Here is an 18,272-nt window from a genome sequence, read left to right on the forward strand (position 1 = left end):
TAGCGGCACCAGGAGGTTAAAGGATGCCCCAGACAGACAAAGCTCTCTGGCCCCTCACCTGGACCCAGACAGACCGCAGGACAGCAGGGGTCTCACCCTTGGGTGTGTGGCTGGAGACTAAGGAGAGCCGGGGGCACGGGGAGCTGCCGGGGTGCAGTCCTAGAGAGGCCCCGTGACAGGCACCAGAGCAGCAGCCCCTCCAGGGGACACAGGGCACAGGGCTGCAGCAGCAGCTGCCCAAAAGGGTGTGCACAGTGGCTGGGAATCGGCAGGACAAGATAAGATGGGGCTGCCGTGCACGGAGGGCGGCAGACGGCCAGGGACAGGGACAGGACATCATGATGCAGACGGCATGGAGGGACCAGGATGAGTGCATTGGAGGAAGGGCTCAGACTCATCGACCTGGACTGTACAATAAACCTGGACTTCTTAAGCATCCGGGTTTTTGGTTTTTGGGCCACACCCAAGCGATGCTCAGGGGTTACTCCGGGTCACTCCGGAATCACTCGTGGTGGTGCTCCGGGAACCGTATGGGATGCCAGGGACTGAACCGGGGTCGGCTTCGTGCCAGATGAGCAATCGACCCGCTGTGCTCTCTCTTCAGCCCTGCACCTGAGTTTTCCATGCAAATCTTCTATACAGTTCTCAAGAACCCGCAAGCTTGGGGATCAATCAACTTTCACAAGTACCGTTGGGTCAAGCTTTGAGGCGACTGACCCTTCCCCTGCCCACTCCCTCCCCACCCACCCAGCCCCAAGCACCTCTGGCTGCAGGGCCCTGGAAAATTCCCGACAGTGTGCCTCTATGAGAGGGGAAAGAGTGTGAGGGGGGAGGGCACACAAAATCACCACCTGCCTCCTAGACTAACGCTGTCTCCTGGAACTGAATTTTCAGCTTCTGATGAGTAGCTCATTCACCTAATTACACCCCCTGATGCAGAAGAGATGGAGATCTGATGCAGACTGATTAACACTGTTAATGACCCACCCCAGGAAGAACAAAAGAGTCATAAGGCAGAGCACGAGGTTTCTGAAAAATAGCCGTGGTTTATTGAGCTCTGAGTCAGGCCTGAAACTCAAGCACTGCACAGTTTGTGTGCCAGCCAGCCCTTGACATTGGGAAGAGAGTGTCCCATCCTACAACCAACCACCTGCCAGAGAGGTTGTTTTTCCAGTCCCACAGACGGGCCAGGAGAGCCAAAAACGAGGCGGCTGCAACCCCCAAGCTGGGGTGGCAGGACCAGGATGCGGAAGCATGAGAGGCCAAGCTCCGGGTTCTCTGCCCCCAACTCCTCACTCTGGGACCTGGCCGGGCTGCCGTTTAGCCAGGCCTGTCATTAGCGCAGCGCCTGAGAACGTGGAGCTCTGATGATTCACCCCTGGGAAGCCCACACAGCAGAGATCACAGGGCCCTTCTGAAGAGGACACGGCGGCATGGGTGCCAACTAGAGACAGGGTGCACACCCTGAGTGCCCTTTGCCCAGACCCGAGGGAGGCCCTGAAAAGTCTAAAGAGAAAAAGGTGAGAACCCCTCCCGGGCTCTGTGAGGAGCCTTTGACAGTGAGAAACCGGGGGCTGGAGAGATAGTACAGTCCAGCAGGTTAGTCTAGGGCCTCTGTAAGTCGCCTTGCACACAGGCGAGCTGGGGTCCGTCCCCCGCACCCCAGATGGTCCCCCAAGTACCACCAGGAGTGATCCCTGAGTGCAGAGCCAGGACGAAGCTCCGAGTAGCCAAAAGCAAACCATAAACCATTCATTGAGAGGGGCTGGAGCGATAGCACAGTGGGTAGGACATTTGCCTTGCATGCGGCCAAGCCGGGATCGATTCCCAGCATCCCATATGGTCCCCTGAGCACCATCAGGAGTAATTTCTGAGTGCAGAGCCAGGAGTAACCCCTGAGCATCACCGGGTGTGATCCAAAAAACAAACAAACCATTCATTGATAAACCACTTTGTAGTACACACAAGTTTATTCCCCTCGCTGGGTTTACCCACTGGAGATAAACATACCCCTCATTCTTCGCCCCCTTTCCTCGGGCAGGAGAGAAAGGTAGGGACCACCTGAATAATTCTCACTGAGCAAAGATGCTCTCGGGCTGGCTCAAGAGATAAGCCCGAGACAGCCATGTCCCAGGGCAGTCTGAAGACTTTCTCCTCCAGCCCAGAGAAAACAGAAAGTGCAGCCTCATCACTCCCGTTTTGTGTGCAATCATGGTTGCGTTCTTATAGCTCGTGTTCACCAGATTCAGAGCACGAGGTTTCTGAAAAATAGCCGTGGTTTTTCAGAGCAGAGAGCTGACGCTGGGGGAGGGGTCAGCGACCTCCCAGGTCCCACGGTGGAAGCAGGTCTGGGATGAGAACCGTCTCTCCTGCCAGCAGGTCCGTCCAAAGACTCATCTCTTCTGGGGCCCCTGTGAATAAAGGCTTACCAGACAAGCAGACCAAGGGACAGAATGGTACAGAAAAAGCTAGAAAGGAGGCTAGAGATACACAGTACAGTGGTTAAGGTGCTTGCCTTGCACGCAGCCAACCCAGGTTCAATCCCCGGCAGCCCATACGGTCCCTGAAGCACCACCAGGAATAATTCCTGAGTGCAGAGCCAGGACCAACCTCTGAGTATCACTGGGTATGACCCACCCCCCTTTAAAAAAAAAGGGAAAGAAAGAGCTGGAAAGTTCTAAAACTTTGGTTTTAAAGGCGCCACTAAGAAGCATCCATCATCTAATCTAATCAAGTTACAGTGTAACTGGGTAAACAGAACCAGCCCAAAGTCACATAGGGGAAAGGGGCAGATCAGGACCAGAACCCAGTTCTCTGGCAGCCTCATCTTTAGGCAAACAGCACCTGGCAAACTCTAGTTCTCTCGCGGAGATGGCAAAGCAATCGATCCACATGGTTTTGTTTTCTCAATACCAGATCAGGGCCATGCACAAAATAAACATAATGTACTGTCTTCGACCTTGAGAACAGCGAACCCAGCTAGAAAAATGGGCACATGCGCAGGAATTTTTTTAAAGGGCATTAAACATCATTCAGGGCTCCATCAAGAACTCAGAGGAGGCGGAAAGCGGCAGGCCGGCTATGTTGAAAGGCTTCCTGCAGGAAGGCTAAGGAAAGACGGGTTCCGGGTTCTGAAGCAAGCCTCGGAGTCCCACTGACGGGAAAAGATTAGGGACGGCTGGGCAGGAGTTCCCCTTTATGAAGGAGTTTTGGTGGGGGGGTGAAGTCTACACTGCAGGTGAAGGGTGAAGACCACGTCTCAGAGGCTGGGGGTCCTTCCACTGCAGAGCGGGTTTGACGAGGGGGCCACGAGGGGCAGTGCTCAGCATCCAACGGGGGCCTCCTACGTGGAGAGCACGTGACGCTCCAGCCCAGAGAAACGACTCCGGCCGCCCCGTGAAGGGTCTGTGGCCTGGGGCGTCCCACACGCCCGGCAGCACAGAAGCCGGCGCCTCGCAGCTCTTCCTGGTGAACCAGGGTTCACTGGGGACAGGGTGGCCATCAGAAAGCAGCGTGGACACTCCACCTGTGCAGCCACAACCACCGCCACCCGCGCTCCCGCCAACGAGAGAAACAGGCCCTGGAGTCGGACGGGTTCCATCCGGTGCCGCTGTGGAAGGTTTGTCCAGTGTGACTCGCGCACAGCAGGTACGGGGGCCACTGGGCTGAAACACCAGACGGGAAGAGGCACTGAGCACGGGAGAACATTCCAAGCACGACTGTTCCTCAGACTTGGGCCAGGCAGGCGGTCATACCATCTGAGAGGCCCCAGGCAGCGTCCTCTCTGAGCCTCAGTTTCCCCACCCGGCACAAAGGTGCGGGGGATGGGAGCATCCCCTGAGACTACGAGAGTGGACACCAGGTCGGCCCCTCCTCTGGTCGTCTTCGCAGGCCCTGGGCTCTCCAGACAGCCAAAGGTGTGGGTACAGCCGTTCCATCCTGCCCCGAGGAAGGTCCACTCAGGGATTTCCCCTTCCAGACAGGCCAAGGGTCAGTGCGGGCGGTTGACAAGCTGTTCTGTTTCCCCGCAGGGTCCAGGAGAGGCACGACACCCCGACTCTCCCCGCTGGCTGTGGGGTGCCCGACGCCCCCGAGCACGACCCGGATGTTTCCTTATGAAGCCATGTGAGCTCGCCCCGACGCTCACCTGCACTGCCGTCTGTCCCGCGGTCACCTGGCCAGGAACGGGCAGCACCCCGTGCCCAGGACGTGGGCTTCTATGAGCTGGCAGGGGCACGGGACCGTCGGGGAGTCTGTGTGCCTCGGGCCTGCTGTCGGGGGGAGCTGCGAGGTCACCAGGAGGCGGATGTAGTAGCCGCCGAACACCGCCAGCAGCTGCTGAGCCATTTCCTGGAAGAGACCAGAGCAGAGTGGGGGCCACCGAGACGCGCCCCTGTGTGTGCCGCAGTGGGGGCCGAGCCCCTCTCGCCGGCGGGACGCTCTCTAGAGACCCTCGGCCAAGCCCTTCGGGAGATGTCCCAGCTGGATCCCGGGCTCTGCCCCTCACTCTCCACCAGGCGCCTCCAGCCTCACATTGCTCTTCCCCAGGTGGCTTGTCTGACTTTGGACAAGTGGGGGCAGCGGCACCAGGAGCCAGGGGATGACCAACAGCACATGGCACGCACTCTCTAACACACACACACACAGGTCACAGGTCAGCAGCGCATAGACACACACACACACACACAGAGACACACACATACACACGCCTTCACATCTCTACCATGCACGGGGTCAAGTGCACATGAATGTCACCGGCAGTGGGGCCAGAGGGCAATGTCTCGGGATGACAGCTCTCTCCCTCTCTCTCTCCCTCTCCCCTTCACACCAGCGGTCTGACCTGCAGTCCAGGGTTCGAAGTGTATTAACACTGTGCTGACCTGGGCAGGAGCAATGGCACAGCCAGTATGGGAGCCTGCCTTCTACGGGGACAACCTGGGTTCTACCTCTGGCACCACCTATGGTCCCCTCGGGCCCCACCTGGAGGCATCCCTGAGTGCAGAGCCAGAAGGAAACCTGAGCAGAGCCTGGTGCAGGGCGGACGGGGACACACACACACACACACACACACACACACACACACACACACACACACACACTGCTAAGTTGTTTACCAGACCTGGAGAGAGCTCAAAGGGCTGAGAAGGGGTCCTCTGGGCACTACCAGGAGTGACCCCCACCTGCGTCCCCAGCACTGAGCCGTGGGTACGGCCAACTGTGGCTCCAAAGTCCTGCCAAAACTGGATTTATCACAATTATCACAAAAAAAGACTTATTTCCCTTTAGCAGAGACACCTAGAGGGCGACCCATCAGCAAGGCTCCTTCCTGGGCACAAGGTTCTGGGTTCAGTTCCCAGGGGAAACACACACACACACACACACACACACACACACACACACACACACACACAAAGGTGTTTTAAAAAAAAAAAATCTTTGCTTTTCAGAAACCTGTAAGGCCAACATGCACTTAAGTCTAATGGTGAATGGCTACTGCCAAGTTAAACAATGTGGAATCTAACTATCACTCCCTGCACTCCCACATCAAAAAAATAAAATAAAAAATAAGGTGGAATGATGGTTTCTAAGCGCTGAACTGCATCCGAGAGGAAGCCCAGCATCTAACTGGAGCGAGGAGGAAAGGGAGAGAAGCACAGCACGTTCAGCATGCAGTGCGGTGAATGGCACCAACATCATCAACAACAACATCACTGCACAGTCGCCCTGCTCTGCGGCAGTGCCGGACCCAGCCTCCGCGCTCGGAAAAGGAGACACGCCGAGTGTCTGCCGCTCAGAGACACTCGTCTTCTCGACCCCCGCCTGTAAAACCACGGAGGGAAGAAGCCAAGAACGCAGAGGGGGAAACCCGCCAAGTCAGAAGCAGTCACGAGGGGCTCCAGCCTTCGCCCACTGCCCCTTGTTCCTAGCTTGGGAAAGTCAGCTGACCTCTGCGCCCAACACCCCGCACCAAGGAAAAAAGGAAAACAACTCATACCTCAAGCATTCGCAACGAGGGCTTAAGCATGATTAGAGATCTGTTTGGGCCTTTCAGTACCAATATTGCAAACCACAATGCCCAAAAGGAGAGAGAGACAGACAGAGACAGAGACAGAGAGAGACAGAGAGAAAAGCATCTGCTAGAGAGGTAGGCAGGGGGTGGAGGGTGGAGGGTGACGGGAGGGAACCTGGGGACACTGGTGCTGGGAAATGTACACTGGTCGAGCGATGGGTGCTGGAAGACTGTATGACTGAAATTCAATCGTGAACCGCTTTGTAATGCTTTAAAATAATAAATAACGTAAAATAAAATCTGTTTGGGGCCAGAGAAATAGTCCAGCAGGAATGCACTTTGCCTCCCAAGAGGCCCAATGGCATTCAACCCCCCCGCACCCCAGATGGTCCCCCAAGCCCTGCCATGTGATTCCTAAGTGCAGAACCAGGAGTGTCCCCTGAGCATTGCCGGGTGTGGCCCCAAAACAAAACAAAAAATCTGTTTAAATGTAAGAGATCTAGGGCCAGAGCAATAGCACAATGGGTAGGGCGTGGTTTGTCTTGCATGCAGCCAACTCAGGTTCGATTCCCAGCATCCCATATGGTCCCCCAAGGGGCTGGAGTGATAGCATAGCGGGTAGGGCGTTTGCCTTGCAGGCGGCCAACCCAGGTTCGAATCCCAGCATCCCATATGGTTCCCTGAGCACCACCCGGAGTAATTCCTGAGTGCAAAGCCAGGAGTAACCCCTGTGCATTGCCGGGTGTGACCCAAAAAGAAAAAAAAAAAAAAAGAAATTCCCCATATGGTGCCCCGAGCATCACCAGGAGTAATTTCTGAGTGCAGAGCCAGGAGTAACCCCTGTGCATTGCCGGGTGTGAACCAAAAAGCTAAAAGAATAAATAAATAAATGTAAGAGGTCTTTGCAACTATTTCTCTGCCTTTCACAAGTCCCAGGTTCTGCCTGAAACATAACAGTCTCATCCATGCAGAGTCCTGGATCCTGACGATCCCCAGCTAAGCTATAAGAACAGCTGCTTTAAAAAACAGGTGCACACACACGGAGACTTGATATTCATGACAGGAAGTTGTATTCCTATGGCTTTAGATGAATTTGAAAAAATAATTTAAAAGACCCATCATCTTTAATGGGCTATTTCAAATAAAACCAGGCAGGTGTGCCACAGTAAAAGATGTGACCTTATCAATCTCATCTGCTCTTTTAATAAAGAGGGGGGAAGCGGGGCATGAGATGCAAGGAAGAGATTGAGATATGGGTCATCTCTTTTCGTATTCTGATTTGCAGCCTCTCTCACTTTGGCTGAGTGCGAAAGGGGGACTCCGAGCTGGCCCCTCCTTTACACCCCACCTCTCCTGACTGCAAAGGAAAGGCAAGTGCTCTCCCGAATCACATCACGGCTCCCTGTCTTGCAGCCGGTGCATCTGCAGAAGCTATAAACCACCTGAACGGCTTTCTAGTCTACCAGCATTTGGCTGTGTCCAACAGGCAGGACCCAAGAGAACTCTGAGGCTGGAACAGGAAGGTGAGACCCCCGTGGAGAGACGCATATGAAAGTTAAATCGCCAACCTCAATTTCAGGCGCTCGATGCACAGATGATCTTAACAAGGAGATTAAAAATACCCCAAATATCCACCCACATGTTCCTGGCTATGATCCAACAACATGCGATGACATATCCCATGGGATGACCAAAAAGAATCTCTAGACATCTCAAAGTGGCGGAAATTCTCAGGATGCATAAAATAAATCTGCAAGCTTTCTTTCTTTCTTTCTTTCTTTCTTTCTTTCTTTCTTTCTTTCTTTCTTTCTTTCTTTCTTTCTTTCTTTCTTTCCTTCCTTCCTTCCTTCTTTCTTTCTTTCTTTCTTTCTCTCACTTTTTGGGCCAATACCCGGCCATGCACTCAAGAATTACACCTGGCAGTGCTCAGGGGACCATACCAGATGCCAGGCCCTGTGCAAGGCAAACGCCCTCCCCGCTGTACTGGCCCCAAGCCTGCAACCTTCTTTTTTTTTTTTTTTTTTGCTTTTTGGGTCACACCCAGCGATGCTCAGGGGTTACTCCTGGCTTTGCACTCAGGAATTACTCCTGGCGGTGCTTGGGGGACCATATGGGATGCCGGGGATCGAACCCAGGTCAGCCGCGTGCAAGGCAAACGCCCTACCTGCTGCTGCAACCTTCTTAGTTAAATATTACAGTAAAGAAAAAATAATTAACAATTGGGCAACCCAAACAGCAGATTCCAATTGCAGGTTCCAGGTTCAAGCAAAAGTGGGAGGGGAGAAGGTTGAAAATCACTTGCCGGAAGAGCTGGTGGTTCCGACCAACTCTGCAAAATTGCAAAATACATCCCCGGGGTGGAGGGCAGAGAGACAGCACAGGGGTTCAGCGCTTGCCTTGCTCACGGCCAAGCCCCACTCAACCCTTGGCACCACAGACGGGTCTCGCCCAGGCACAGTCCACAGAGACCCCCGAGCAGAGCTAGGAGTGAGCCCCGAGCAGTCGGCAAGCCCCCTCCCCAGAACCAAACCTACATCCTAGAGCACAAGCCCCTCCGCCTGGGAAAGTGGCCCCACGGGCTGGGAGCCCTTACCTCCGGCTCCGCCTCGGGCACGAGCTGCCGAAGTTCAGTGTGCATGAGCGCCTTCTCCGGGGGATGCGGGCTGCCGGGCAGGAGAGGCGCGTCCTCCAGCAGGTCCTCGGGCCCCTCCACCCCCATCCCGGGGCTCACCCCAGTCTCCATGACAACACATATCTGGCTCAGTCGCCTTCTCAGCAGGGACTGCGGAGGAGATAAGAGTGGGTGATGTCATGAGGCTGACACCCAAGGACGGTAGATACAAGGGCCAGGGGGACTGCCCCATAGCTGGAAGCCTGCTTCATGGGCGGAGGGGAGGAGGCAGATGGAATAGAGAAGGGATCACTAAGAAAATGGTGGCTGGAGGAACCAGTTGGGATGGGAGATGTGTGCCGAAAGTAGATAATGGACCAAACATGATGACCTCTCAGTGTCTGTGTTGCAAACCATAATGCCCCAAAGTAGAGAGAGAGTATGGGGAATATTGCCTGCCATGGAGGCAGGGGGAGGGTGGGAAAGGTGGGGGGGTATACCCGGGATATTATATTGGTGGTGGGGAATGTGCACTGGTGGAGGGATGGGTGCTTGATCATTATGTGATTGTAACCCAAACATGAAAGCTTGTAACTATCTCACGGTGATTCAATAAAATTTGGAAAAAAAAAAAAAAAAACCTTCTAAACAAGGGAACGCCAGTTTGAGCACCTGACACTTTCTTCTAAGAGGCTCTCCTAGCCTCAGGAGTGAGAGTGTGGCTAGGAATAAACATAGGCAGGAGAGACAGCACAGTGGGTAGGGCAGTCGCCTTGCATGCAGCTGACCTGGGTTCAACCCCTGCCACCGCATATGGTTCCCTGAGTCCTCAGAGCTAAGAGTGAGCCCTGAGCATAGCTGGGGGAAACCAAAAACCAACAAGGTGTGGTGTGTGTGTGTGTGTGTGTGTGTGTGTGTGTGTGTGTGCTCACCATGAGAAAAACAAGCGAGGTGAGGAGTTGATGAAGAGTCATCATTCCCTAAGAAAATAACTACTGTTGCACTTTTTTCTTTTTGCTTCCTTCCAAGTCACCCTTTCTTAGACATTGTTTCAACAGTGAAGCAATCCAACCTTGAGAAACCCGGCTCCTGGTTCAATGTTGGTTTGTGGTTTGGTTTGGTTCCGTTTTGGGGAGGTGGGGTAGGGCACACCCAGCCAGTGGCGCTTAGGGGGTCGCTGCTTGCAGCATTCAGGGGTCCCTACAGTGCTGCTCCCTGATACAAAGGAGCTCCTTGCGTCCAGCCCTTTCAGCCTTCTCCCTTCGAGACTGAGGGGAGCTCACCTCTCGGCTCGTCTTCATCTCTTGCACGTGATCAGATAAAAACTGCGCACAGTTCTCCAGGTCAAAGTAGACGAACCAGAGCTGGGGAGAGAAGAGGCCGTGACCGCAGGAGCCCTCAGTCCCCCACCTCGCGCTGTCCATCCTGACACCCCCCACCCACCCACCCACCCAGTCCCTTTCTGCCTCCAACACCCGGACCTCTCCCAGAGAGCGAGTTCCAGCTCTGAGTTTCCACAGGGCTGAGAGAGAAAAAGGCTTTGTGTGCAAATCTGGAAAATTGCCACAGCCCGTTGGAAATGACCATAGCCACCGGGGCATGTAGCCGACGTGGAGGGGATCAAACCCAGAGACGGAGGCAAATGAAAAAAATCCTAATAATCCTAAATTAAACTGGCTGTGGCCCCAGATTGACTGCAAAGTCATCTGAACCGTGTGCTTCCGCCTGGGGTCACGACCTTCACCAGCCTGGGTCAGGCGCCCTTCTGTCGGGACCCCTGAGTGTATGTACATTAGTGAACCCCAACAGAGGAACCCAAGCCCTGCCAGAGCCCCGGGGTGGGGAGGGGGGCAGGGCAGGATGTCTTCAGCGCCCCAGTCCCCTCCCGCCCCGTCTGACCCCAGAAGGCAGGCTCAGCTCTGCCGGGCCACAGTCCTCCATGAGGGCCACTACCTGCTCCCCACAACCTGAATCTGTGGGCGCCTGGTGGCCTGCATTCTGCCCCTCTGTCCATTGAGCTCTTCCTCTGGGCCCTGGCCCCTCCTCCTGTCGAGTGACCCAGGAGTGACCCCGGAGGCACGAGGTCCCATTCACCCTCTCCCACTGCCTCTTCCCCAAGAGAATCTGTTGTTTTTTTCTTTTTGGGTCACACCTGGCGATGCACAGGGGTTCCTCCTGGCTCTGCACTCAGGAATTACTCCTGGCGGTGCTCGGGGGACCGTATGGGATGCCAGGGATCAAACCCTCGCCCTACCCGCTGCAATATCATTCCAGACCCCAAAAGAACCCCCTTTATTTCTTTAATTATTTGTTTGGGGGCCACTCTCAGGGGTGCTCAAGAGCTACTCCCAGCCCTTTGCTCAGGAGGAGACTCCTGGCAGTGCTCAGGGGACCACACGGGGTGCCAGGGAACCGACCCGGTCCTCCCTAAAGGCAAGCACCTGACTTCTTGTCCTATCGTCCAAGTGTCTTGTTTACCAGGCTGAGTTACCAATCGATAAAGCGAACCCAGAGAGCCTCGGGACGGGGCTGAACAGGACACTGCCTGCGAGGTCACCTTTGCCCCATCACCCCCCCTCCAGCGACCCCACCCGGGAGCTCTGGGTTCCCGGTGTTAGACAGCCAGAAGGCTGCAGATGTCTGTTCCCTGCAACCACAGGACCTAGAACAGTGCCCACCTGCCTGCCGGCCCTTGGGAGGCCTTCAGGACCACTCTGGGGGATGAACTGGCCTTGTGCGCAAGGGGCTTCTTCCCAGACCCCCTACCACAGGCCCACCCGGGGCTCCCCAGGCCGGGCAGAGCAGAGTGTGAAGACTGTGAGGGAGAGGCGCCAGGCACGGCTATGTCCCAGGGTCACTGCGGGACTTGTGGTGGGGAGGAGTCAGTCCCTCAGGATCTCCCCGACTGAGTGGAGGGACCAGGGTCTGACCTGGTCACAGGCTCAGAGGGGGCCCCAGTCCCCGCACCCTGCTCTGCCCCAGGCTGCCTCTGAGCCGCTAGGTTGGGCCCAGAGGGGAGTGTCCAGGAGGGAAACGCTAACGGGGAGGAAAGGGAGGGCCCGAAGAGACCTCATCCACTGAGCAATGTCTAGGAGTCACCCCCTCCCAAGGGAGCCGGTGGGGCTAGCCCTCCCCCTCAGCTCCGCCCACTGGGGGGGCCCTCCAGGAGGGAGACCCTCCCCTTCCCCCTGAAACAAACCCAGTACCTGAATAACGCTCTGGCAGCCTTCCACGGTGTCCGTCACGCCCAGCAGCACCCGGTGCCTGAGGAGCGCCCTGTTGGCCGCGGCCAGCCTGAGGTCGGTGTTGGTATTGGCCTGGAAGACCAAGGCCAGCGTGAGGGTCAAGCACTCAGCCCCAGGCCACCAGGGCACAGGCCGCGTGGAGGAGATGCAGCCGTCCTCTCCCCCACCCCTCCCCCACCCCCCGCTATAAAATGGGATGTGGGCTATGGAGACAGTAAATTCAGCGGCGTCAGACAGTGTCGACACCCAGCCCTGCTGCTTCCGGGCGCGGTGGCGAGGCCTGGACGCTTGCCTGGGCTTGAGCGTGGAACCAGGGAGAGGAAGGAGGAACCAGTGAGACTCCTGAGATTGTTTTTCTTTGTTGTTGTTGTTGTTGTTGTTTGTCTTTTGGGGTCACACCCAGCAATACTCAGGGGTTACTCTTGGCTCTGCAACTCAGGAATTACTCCCGGCAATGCTCCGAGGATCATATGGGGTGCCGGAGATCGAACCCGGGTCAGCCCCATGCAAGGCAAATACCCTACCCTCTGTGCTATTGCTCTGGCCCCGAGAATCCTGGGACTGTGTATGAAGGACTTAACCCCAGCCACGCGACAGCCGTCAGCTATGGGGCTGTGGGGTTGAGCACCTATTAAACGAGGCATCCGTTCAGTCTCAAAGGCCCCTGGTCTCCCAATCCCTAGCCCTAGGCCCGCGCACACAAGGGACTCTGGGAACCCATCACCCTGGTCTCCACCCAGACCCACGGCCACGAATTTAGCTGACTAGGGGGCTGCTAAGCAGGGAAAAACAAGCAGTGCAGGCCAACAGCCTGGCCGGGGGAAGACACCCCATACGGACCCATGTCCGATCAGGACAGCTGTCCCCAGAAGGGTAGGCCCCACAGGAGATTTCCACAGCGTGAGCAGAGTCTATGGCTGCTGCAGGGGTGGGGATCAGGTGAGGCTGGAGAGAGGGGGGCCCGGCACCCTGACCCCGTGCCCTCCACTGTTGGCACTATCTAATGCCCCCCTCCCGGGCGGGAAGGCAGATGAGACAGCCGCCCTAGTTCTCTCCCTGGCCAACCCAACTCCATCGTAAGGCTGACAGGTTGGTTCTTAGTGGGCTCGGATGTGTGGGATCTCTCCAGGAACTTTCTCCTCTGCAACCCAGGGGTGCTTGTGTGGGACTTGGCCTAGGACTTCGCCTGGGGGTGGCTCAGACACCCGCCTCACCCAGAGAGTGATGCACTCACACTGACTCCTTCTCCCACGCCGCCGTGTGGTAACCTCGGGCCCACTGCCCCCCCATCTCCCTGCTCTGCGCCCCCCGACCCTGCTTCCCCAGAATGGAGGTGATGATAATGCCCCGAGCCCCACACCTGGAGGTGAATGCGGCAGAAAGGAGGAAATTCAGATAGGCATTGAGAAGATCAACACTCCATACACCGGGCCGATGTATGCATCCTGATCATGCCGTCGGACTTAAATTAAAATTTTCGCAATACAAAGCTGTGAGCGGGGCTGGAGCGATAACACAGCAGGTAGGGCATTTGCCTTGCATGCAGCCAACCTGGTTTCAATTCCCAGAATCCCATACGGTTTTCCCGAGCACCACCAGGCGTAATTCCTGAGTGCAGAGCCAGGAGTACCCCTGAGCATCGCTGGGTGTGACCCAAAAAGCAAAAAAAAAAAAAAAAAAAAAAGGCTGTGGGCGTAAGTTAAAATCCTCGCATCCTCGCAATACAAGGCTTCGGGTGAGGCCCCGTGTGGGACACGGCCTGGTATGCCTGCGACCTGGGCTGTAAAACCGGAAAATACCAATAAAAATGTCCTGTTTGCCACTGTTATCACATTGGCCATAAAGATTATGCGGCATTTCCTGCACCCTGCCAGTGTGCTTTTAGCTTGCTGGGGAAGCAAGGCAAGACCTCGCCCGCCTTCTTGAACCTTCCAGCCTTGAGAGAAGCTGATCACGCTCCACGCAAGGCCACGCGGCCAATGCCTCGGCTCCCACGGGTGCTGTGTGACCTGGCAGGGACTAACAGTCAGCCCAACAAGGTCAGGAGGGGAAAGCTTCATGGTCGCGAATGGCAGGCCTTGCGGGGGGGCGGGGGGGACCCAAAGGAAGACCTGAGCAGGACTGTGTGACCCCTGACTAGTTACTTATCCTCTCTGAGCTTCCACTTCGCTGCGAGCAAGCTGAGTCAATAACAGAAAAAGCTTGCTGAGCACTTGCTTTTCTGTCTTTTTTTCCCCTTAAACCGTTTACATGTAGCCACTTTACTCCTGTCCCCGGGATGCTGATTAGGAAGGCCTGTCTCACAGATTGGGACGCTCAGGCCCTACAGGGTTAAAGGTCCGTGACCCCAGGCTGCAGAGCTAGCAAAGGGCGGAGTGCCTGCTTCCTCCCCAGGTGGTGGAAGGGAGGGGCCCAAGCACAAGACACGGAGTAAGGGCCTCTTGGGCCACAGTCCCTGGCTGAAAGGCTCCCCCCCTCCCCCCACCCCCCCCACCCCCCCCCACCCCCCACCCCCCCCCCCCCCCCCCCCCCGCGGCCCTGGGCCTGCCATCAGCTGCATCAGGAAGGCCAGAGCCCAGACGCCTGCTGCAGCTCCTTGGACACCTGCGCCTCGGGAAGGAGAGGAAAGGGGACAAAGGACAACCGACCCGGGCTGCAGCCACGGCCTGGAAGCCCGCGCCAGGCGGCTCTGGGGCTAACGCCCGGCACTGTGCGTGCAGCCCCGCCGACAGAAGCCGCCTGCAGCAGGAACTGCGGCTCCATTTGCTTCTTTATGGGCCAGGCGCAGGACCGCGGAAGCGTCCACAGAGCCCCAGGGCAGCGTTCTTTCGTCAGTCTCTCCCGCAGGCCTGACAAAGATCCTTTCAGAGTGATGCAAGCCATCAAGTTCCTGTTTGTTCCTGAGAGCCCGGCAGTAGCCGGGGTTCACAGCCTGACCACGTTTCCCAATAGCCCGTCCTCTCCTGAGTCAGGCGACAGGGCTGTGCTTGCAAAAGACCTCAAAGTTCAGGTGTGGGGGCTGAGTGTGTGTGTGCGCATCTGTGTGTGTGCATATGTGTGCGTCTGTATATGTGTGCATGTTTGTGTTTGTGTGTGCATGTGTGTACATGTGCATGTGTATGTGTGTGCATGAATGTGTATGTATGTGTGCGCGTGTGCATGTGTGTGCATGTGAGCATGTGTGTATATGTGTGTGCATGTGTGTACATGTGAGCATGTGTATGTGCGAGTGTGTGCATGTGAGCATGTGTGTATGTGTGTGCATGTGTGTACATGTGAGCATGTGTATGTGTGCATATCTGTGTGCATGTGTACATGTGAGCATGCGTATGTGTGCACATCTGTGTGCGTATGTGAGCATGTGTGTATGTGTGTGCATGTGTGTACATGTGAGCATGCGTATGTGTGCATATGTGTGTGCATATGTGCATGTGTCTATGTGTCTACACACATGTGTGTGCATGTGGGTGCATGCTTGTGCACAAGAGGAGCTCCTGGGAAGAAAGCAGAGTCATGGTCATCAGAACAATGACTCTGATCTGAATTTCCAAAAGCCGTGAATATGGCATGTTGCATGGCGAAGGCTGCAGATAGAATCAATGTTGCTGATTAGTTATTGCCCCAGAATGAAGATGACACTTTTGGGAGATTACAGGCAGCCAGCAAAACCCCAAGGGCTGGGGCTGGAGCAACAGCACAGCGGGTAGGGCGTTTGCCTTGCACGCAGCCGACCCACGTTCGATTCCCAGCATCCCATATGGTCCCCTGAGCACCACCAGGAGTAATTCCTGAGTGCAGAGCCAGGAGTAACCCCTGTGCATCGCCAGGTGTGATCCAAAAAGAAAGAAAAAAAAACCCCAAGGGCTGTGCAGGTGGGTGCAGAGGGAGGTGGGAGAGTCTGAAATGTGAAGGTCAGAAGAGATCTCAGCCTGCTGTGAGCACGGAGGAACAGGCCACAAGCGAAGGCATCAGGGGACCTCCAGGAGCTGAAACGGTCAGAAAACACTCTCCCCAGGAGCTGCCAGAAAAGATGCTGCTAAATTGTTGGTTTGGGTTGGAGTAAACACGGGGTGGGGGTTGGGGGCAAGCCGGCTGGAGCTAGAAGCTACAAAGCTATTCCCAGCTCAGTGCTCGGCGTTCACTCCAGCGGAGCTGGCGGGCTGCCTGGTGTGGGGATGGAACTTGAGGTTCCCACATGTGCTTTAAGCCCTTCTCACGGCCTCCCTGGCCCCTCTGTGTTCTAACTGACAGAACAGTGACAGGAAGGGAACGAGCAGGTGTTCTTTGGAGCCGCTGCACTGCCAGCCCCTTGCCACAGCAGCCGGAGCAGACAGAGATCAGTGGGTTCTGCACGGGGAGCGCAGCGTGGAGGCTCAGCCTCCGGCCATAATCCCAGCTCTACCTTTTACGAGCCCCGGGACTCGGGCTGCCCCTCCCGACTTCCATAGCCTCCGGTGGTGCCCACACGTCTGCGAGAGGAGTTCAGCGCCTCTCCCCAGGGATTTCACCCCGGTTCACGAGTTAACATCCGCAAAGCCTTTAACAAATTGACCTGGGCAGAGCACACCCCCCCCCCCCCGAGCAATTAAGAAGACGCTGAGGAAGGCTTTAGGGAGTCTTTTTCCCAACCACGATGTACCGGTCTCCTGTGTGAACGAGACGGGGAATCCCAGGGCTCAGGGGGGCACGCCGACCCCCCCACCGCTGCACCACACATGGCGGCCTGAGTCTGCTAAACCTGATCGTGAGAGGCCGTTCCCGGGACTCATACAGACAAGATTGTCAACCCAGGAGGGTCAGGTCAGCCTTGGCTGCCCGGCCTCATGCCTCAACCTCGGGCACCTCATGTGCCCAGGGGAGCTCAGGCCAGGCCTCTGCCTGCTCCTGAGTGTCTGGGGCAGAGAAGAGGGGCAGGGGAGGGCTCAGGAATCTCTTGGCACCTGAGGTGGGTTGCTTTCTGGGGCCCTCCTTCCTGCCCCGATGGGCTCTGTAAACACAGTTCGCCAGAAATGCAGCCACGGCTGGAGGGGGCGCTGAATCGGAAAGACAGGGCGGATCCTGTCATGGGCGAGTGGCACGGGTGGGACCAGTTCTTTGAGGCGGGCAAGAGACAAATGGGGGATTCCGAGTGATCGTGCAGCGGGTAAGGTGTTTACCTTGCACGCGGTCAACCTGAGTTCAATTAACAGCATCCCACAGCGTCCCCTGAGCCATGCCAGGAGTGAGCCCTGAGCACGGGGCCAGGAGTAAGCCCTGAGCACCACTGGGTGTGGCCCCAACACCCCAGCCCCCACCCCCAAATCTCAGGTCAGCTTGGCATTGTGCCCAACTGAAAGTGAAGCAGGTGTGTGCAAAGGCTGTAAGAGGGGGAAGCGGGGTGCCCGAGCACGTAGGGGTGTGGGTCTGGGGGTTCCCTTCACTCAGGCTCACCGGGGAATGTCTAGCATAGAGGGAGATAAATCTCGGTGTTCTGATACAAAAAGATCCCCAGATAGTCCGATGAGTTACACGTCAGCAAATATAAATTTTAAGTTTAAAAACAAAAAAATAAAACGGGCCAGAGAGATAGTACCGCAGGTAAAGTGCTTGCCTTCCTTCACGTGGCTAATAGGGGTTCAGACCCCCCCCACCCGAATCCCGGGATATGGTCCCCTGAGCACCACCCCCCAGGAGTGATTCCTGAGTGCAGAGCCAGGAGTAAGCCCTGTGCATCATTGCATGTGCCCCCACCCCCCACCAAAAAAAAAAAAGAAGGAAACAGGACTTAGGGCTTCTCCTCACATGACCCCCCTGCAGGGAGAGGGTAGGGTGGGGGTCTCCACGCATCTCACCTTCTTTTGCTGCCTCTCAAAGATGAGCACGAGAGTCAGCGTGAGGGTCACGGCGGCCAGGGTCACGAGCAGCACGCCCACCCAGTGGTGGCCCAGGGCGAACAGCTGGCTGGTGGAGTAGATGTTGGCCCACACCACTACGTAGAAGACCTGCAGGAGCCAGAGAAAGTGCCACCCTCAGCCGGATCCCCGCTCCTCGCCGCTCCCACCCTCTCGGGGGCGCTCAGGGAGAAAGAACCCAGCAACGGTCTGCTCATACGCCAGTGCCTGAGCTAAGGGTTCAGATAGCTTCTCCAAACCCTCGCCTGCCCCGACTTTAAAATAAGACAGAGAGGCTGGAGCAATAGCACAGCAGGTAGGGCATTTGCCCTGCATGCGGCCGACCTGGGTTCGATTCCCAGCATCCCATATGGTCCCCTGAGCAGTGCCAGGGGTAATTCCTGAGTGCAGAGCCAGGAGTAACCCCTGTGCATCGCGGGTGTGACCCAAAAAGCAAAACAAATAAATAAATAAAATAAATAAAATAAAATAAAATAAGACAGAAAGGGCCGGAGCAGTAAGACAGCTGGGAGGGC

At 56.3% G+C, this 18,272-nt stretch overlaps 1 protein-coding gene across 4 annotated transcripts in view; it reads right to left on the reverse strand.

Moving 5' to 3' along the window:
- Window positions 1–1,032: 1,032 nt before the first annotated feature.
- Window positions 1,033–18,272, reverse strand: part of TMEM268 (transmembrane protein 268) — a 42,511-nt gene continuing 25,271 nt past the window's right edge. For 2 of the 4 annotated variants that reach the window (XM_055120024.1, XM_055120035.1), the window contains exons 5-9: window positions 17,698–17,847; window positions 11,828–11,938; window positions 9,905–9,985; window positions 8,604–8,792; window positions 1,033–4,350 (exon numbers count right to left, since the gene is read on the reverse strand). In XM_055120024.1, coding sequence (XP_054975999.1) covers window positions 4,171–4,350; window positions 8,604–8,792; window positions 9,905–9,985; window positions 11,828–11,938; window positions 17,698–17,847 — 711 coding nt within the window. In that variant the 3' untranslated portion in view covers window positions 1,033–4,170. The remainder of the gene's footprint in view (window positions 4,351–8,603; window positions 8,793–9,904; window positions 9,986–11,827; window positions 11,939–17,697; window positions 17,848–18,272) is intronic. The other 2 variants (XM_055120046.1, XM_055120052.1) reach the window with 2 other exon arrangements.

Source organism: Sorex araneus, chromosome 1 (genome assembly GCF_027595985.1).
Source record: "Sorex araneus isolate mSorAra2 chromosome 1, mSorAra2.pri, whole genome shotgun sequence".
In the NCBI taxonomy this organism is placed as follows: Eukaryota; Metazoa; Chordata; class Mammalia; order Eulipotyphla; family Soricidae; genus Sorex; species Sorex araneus.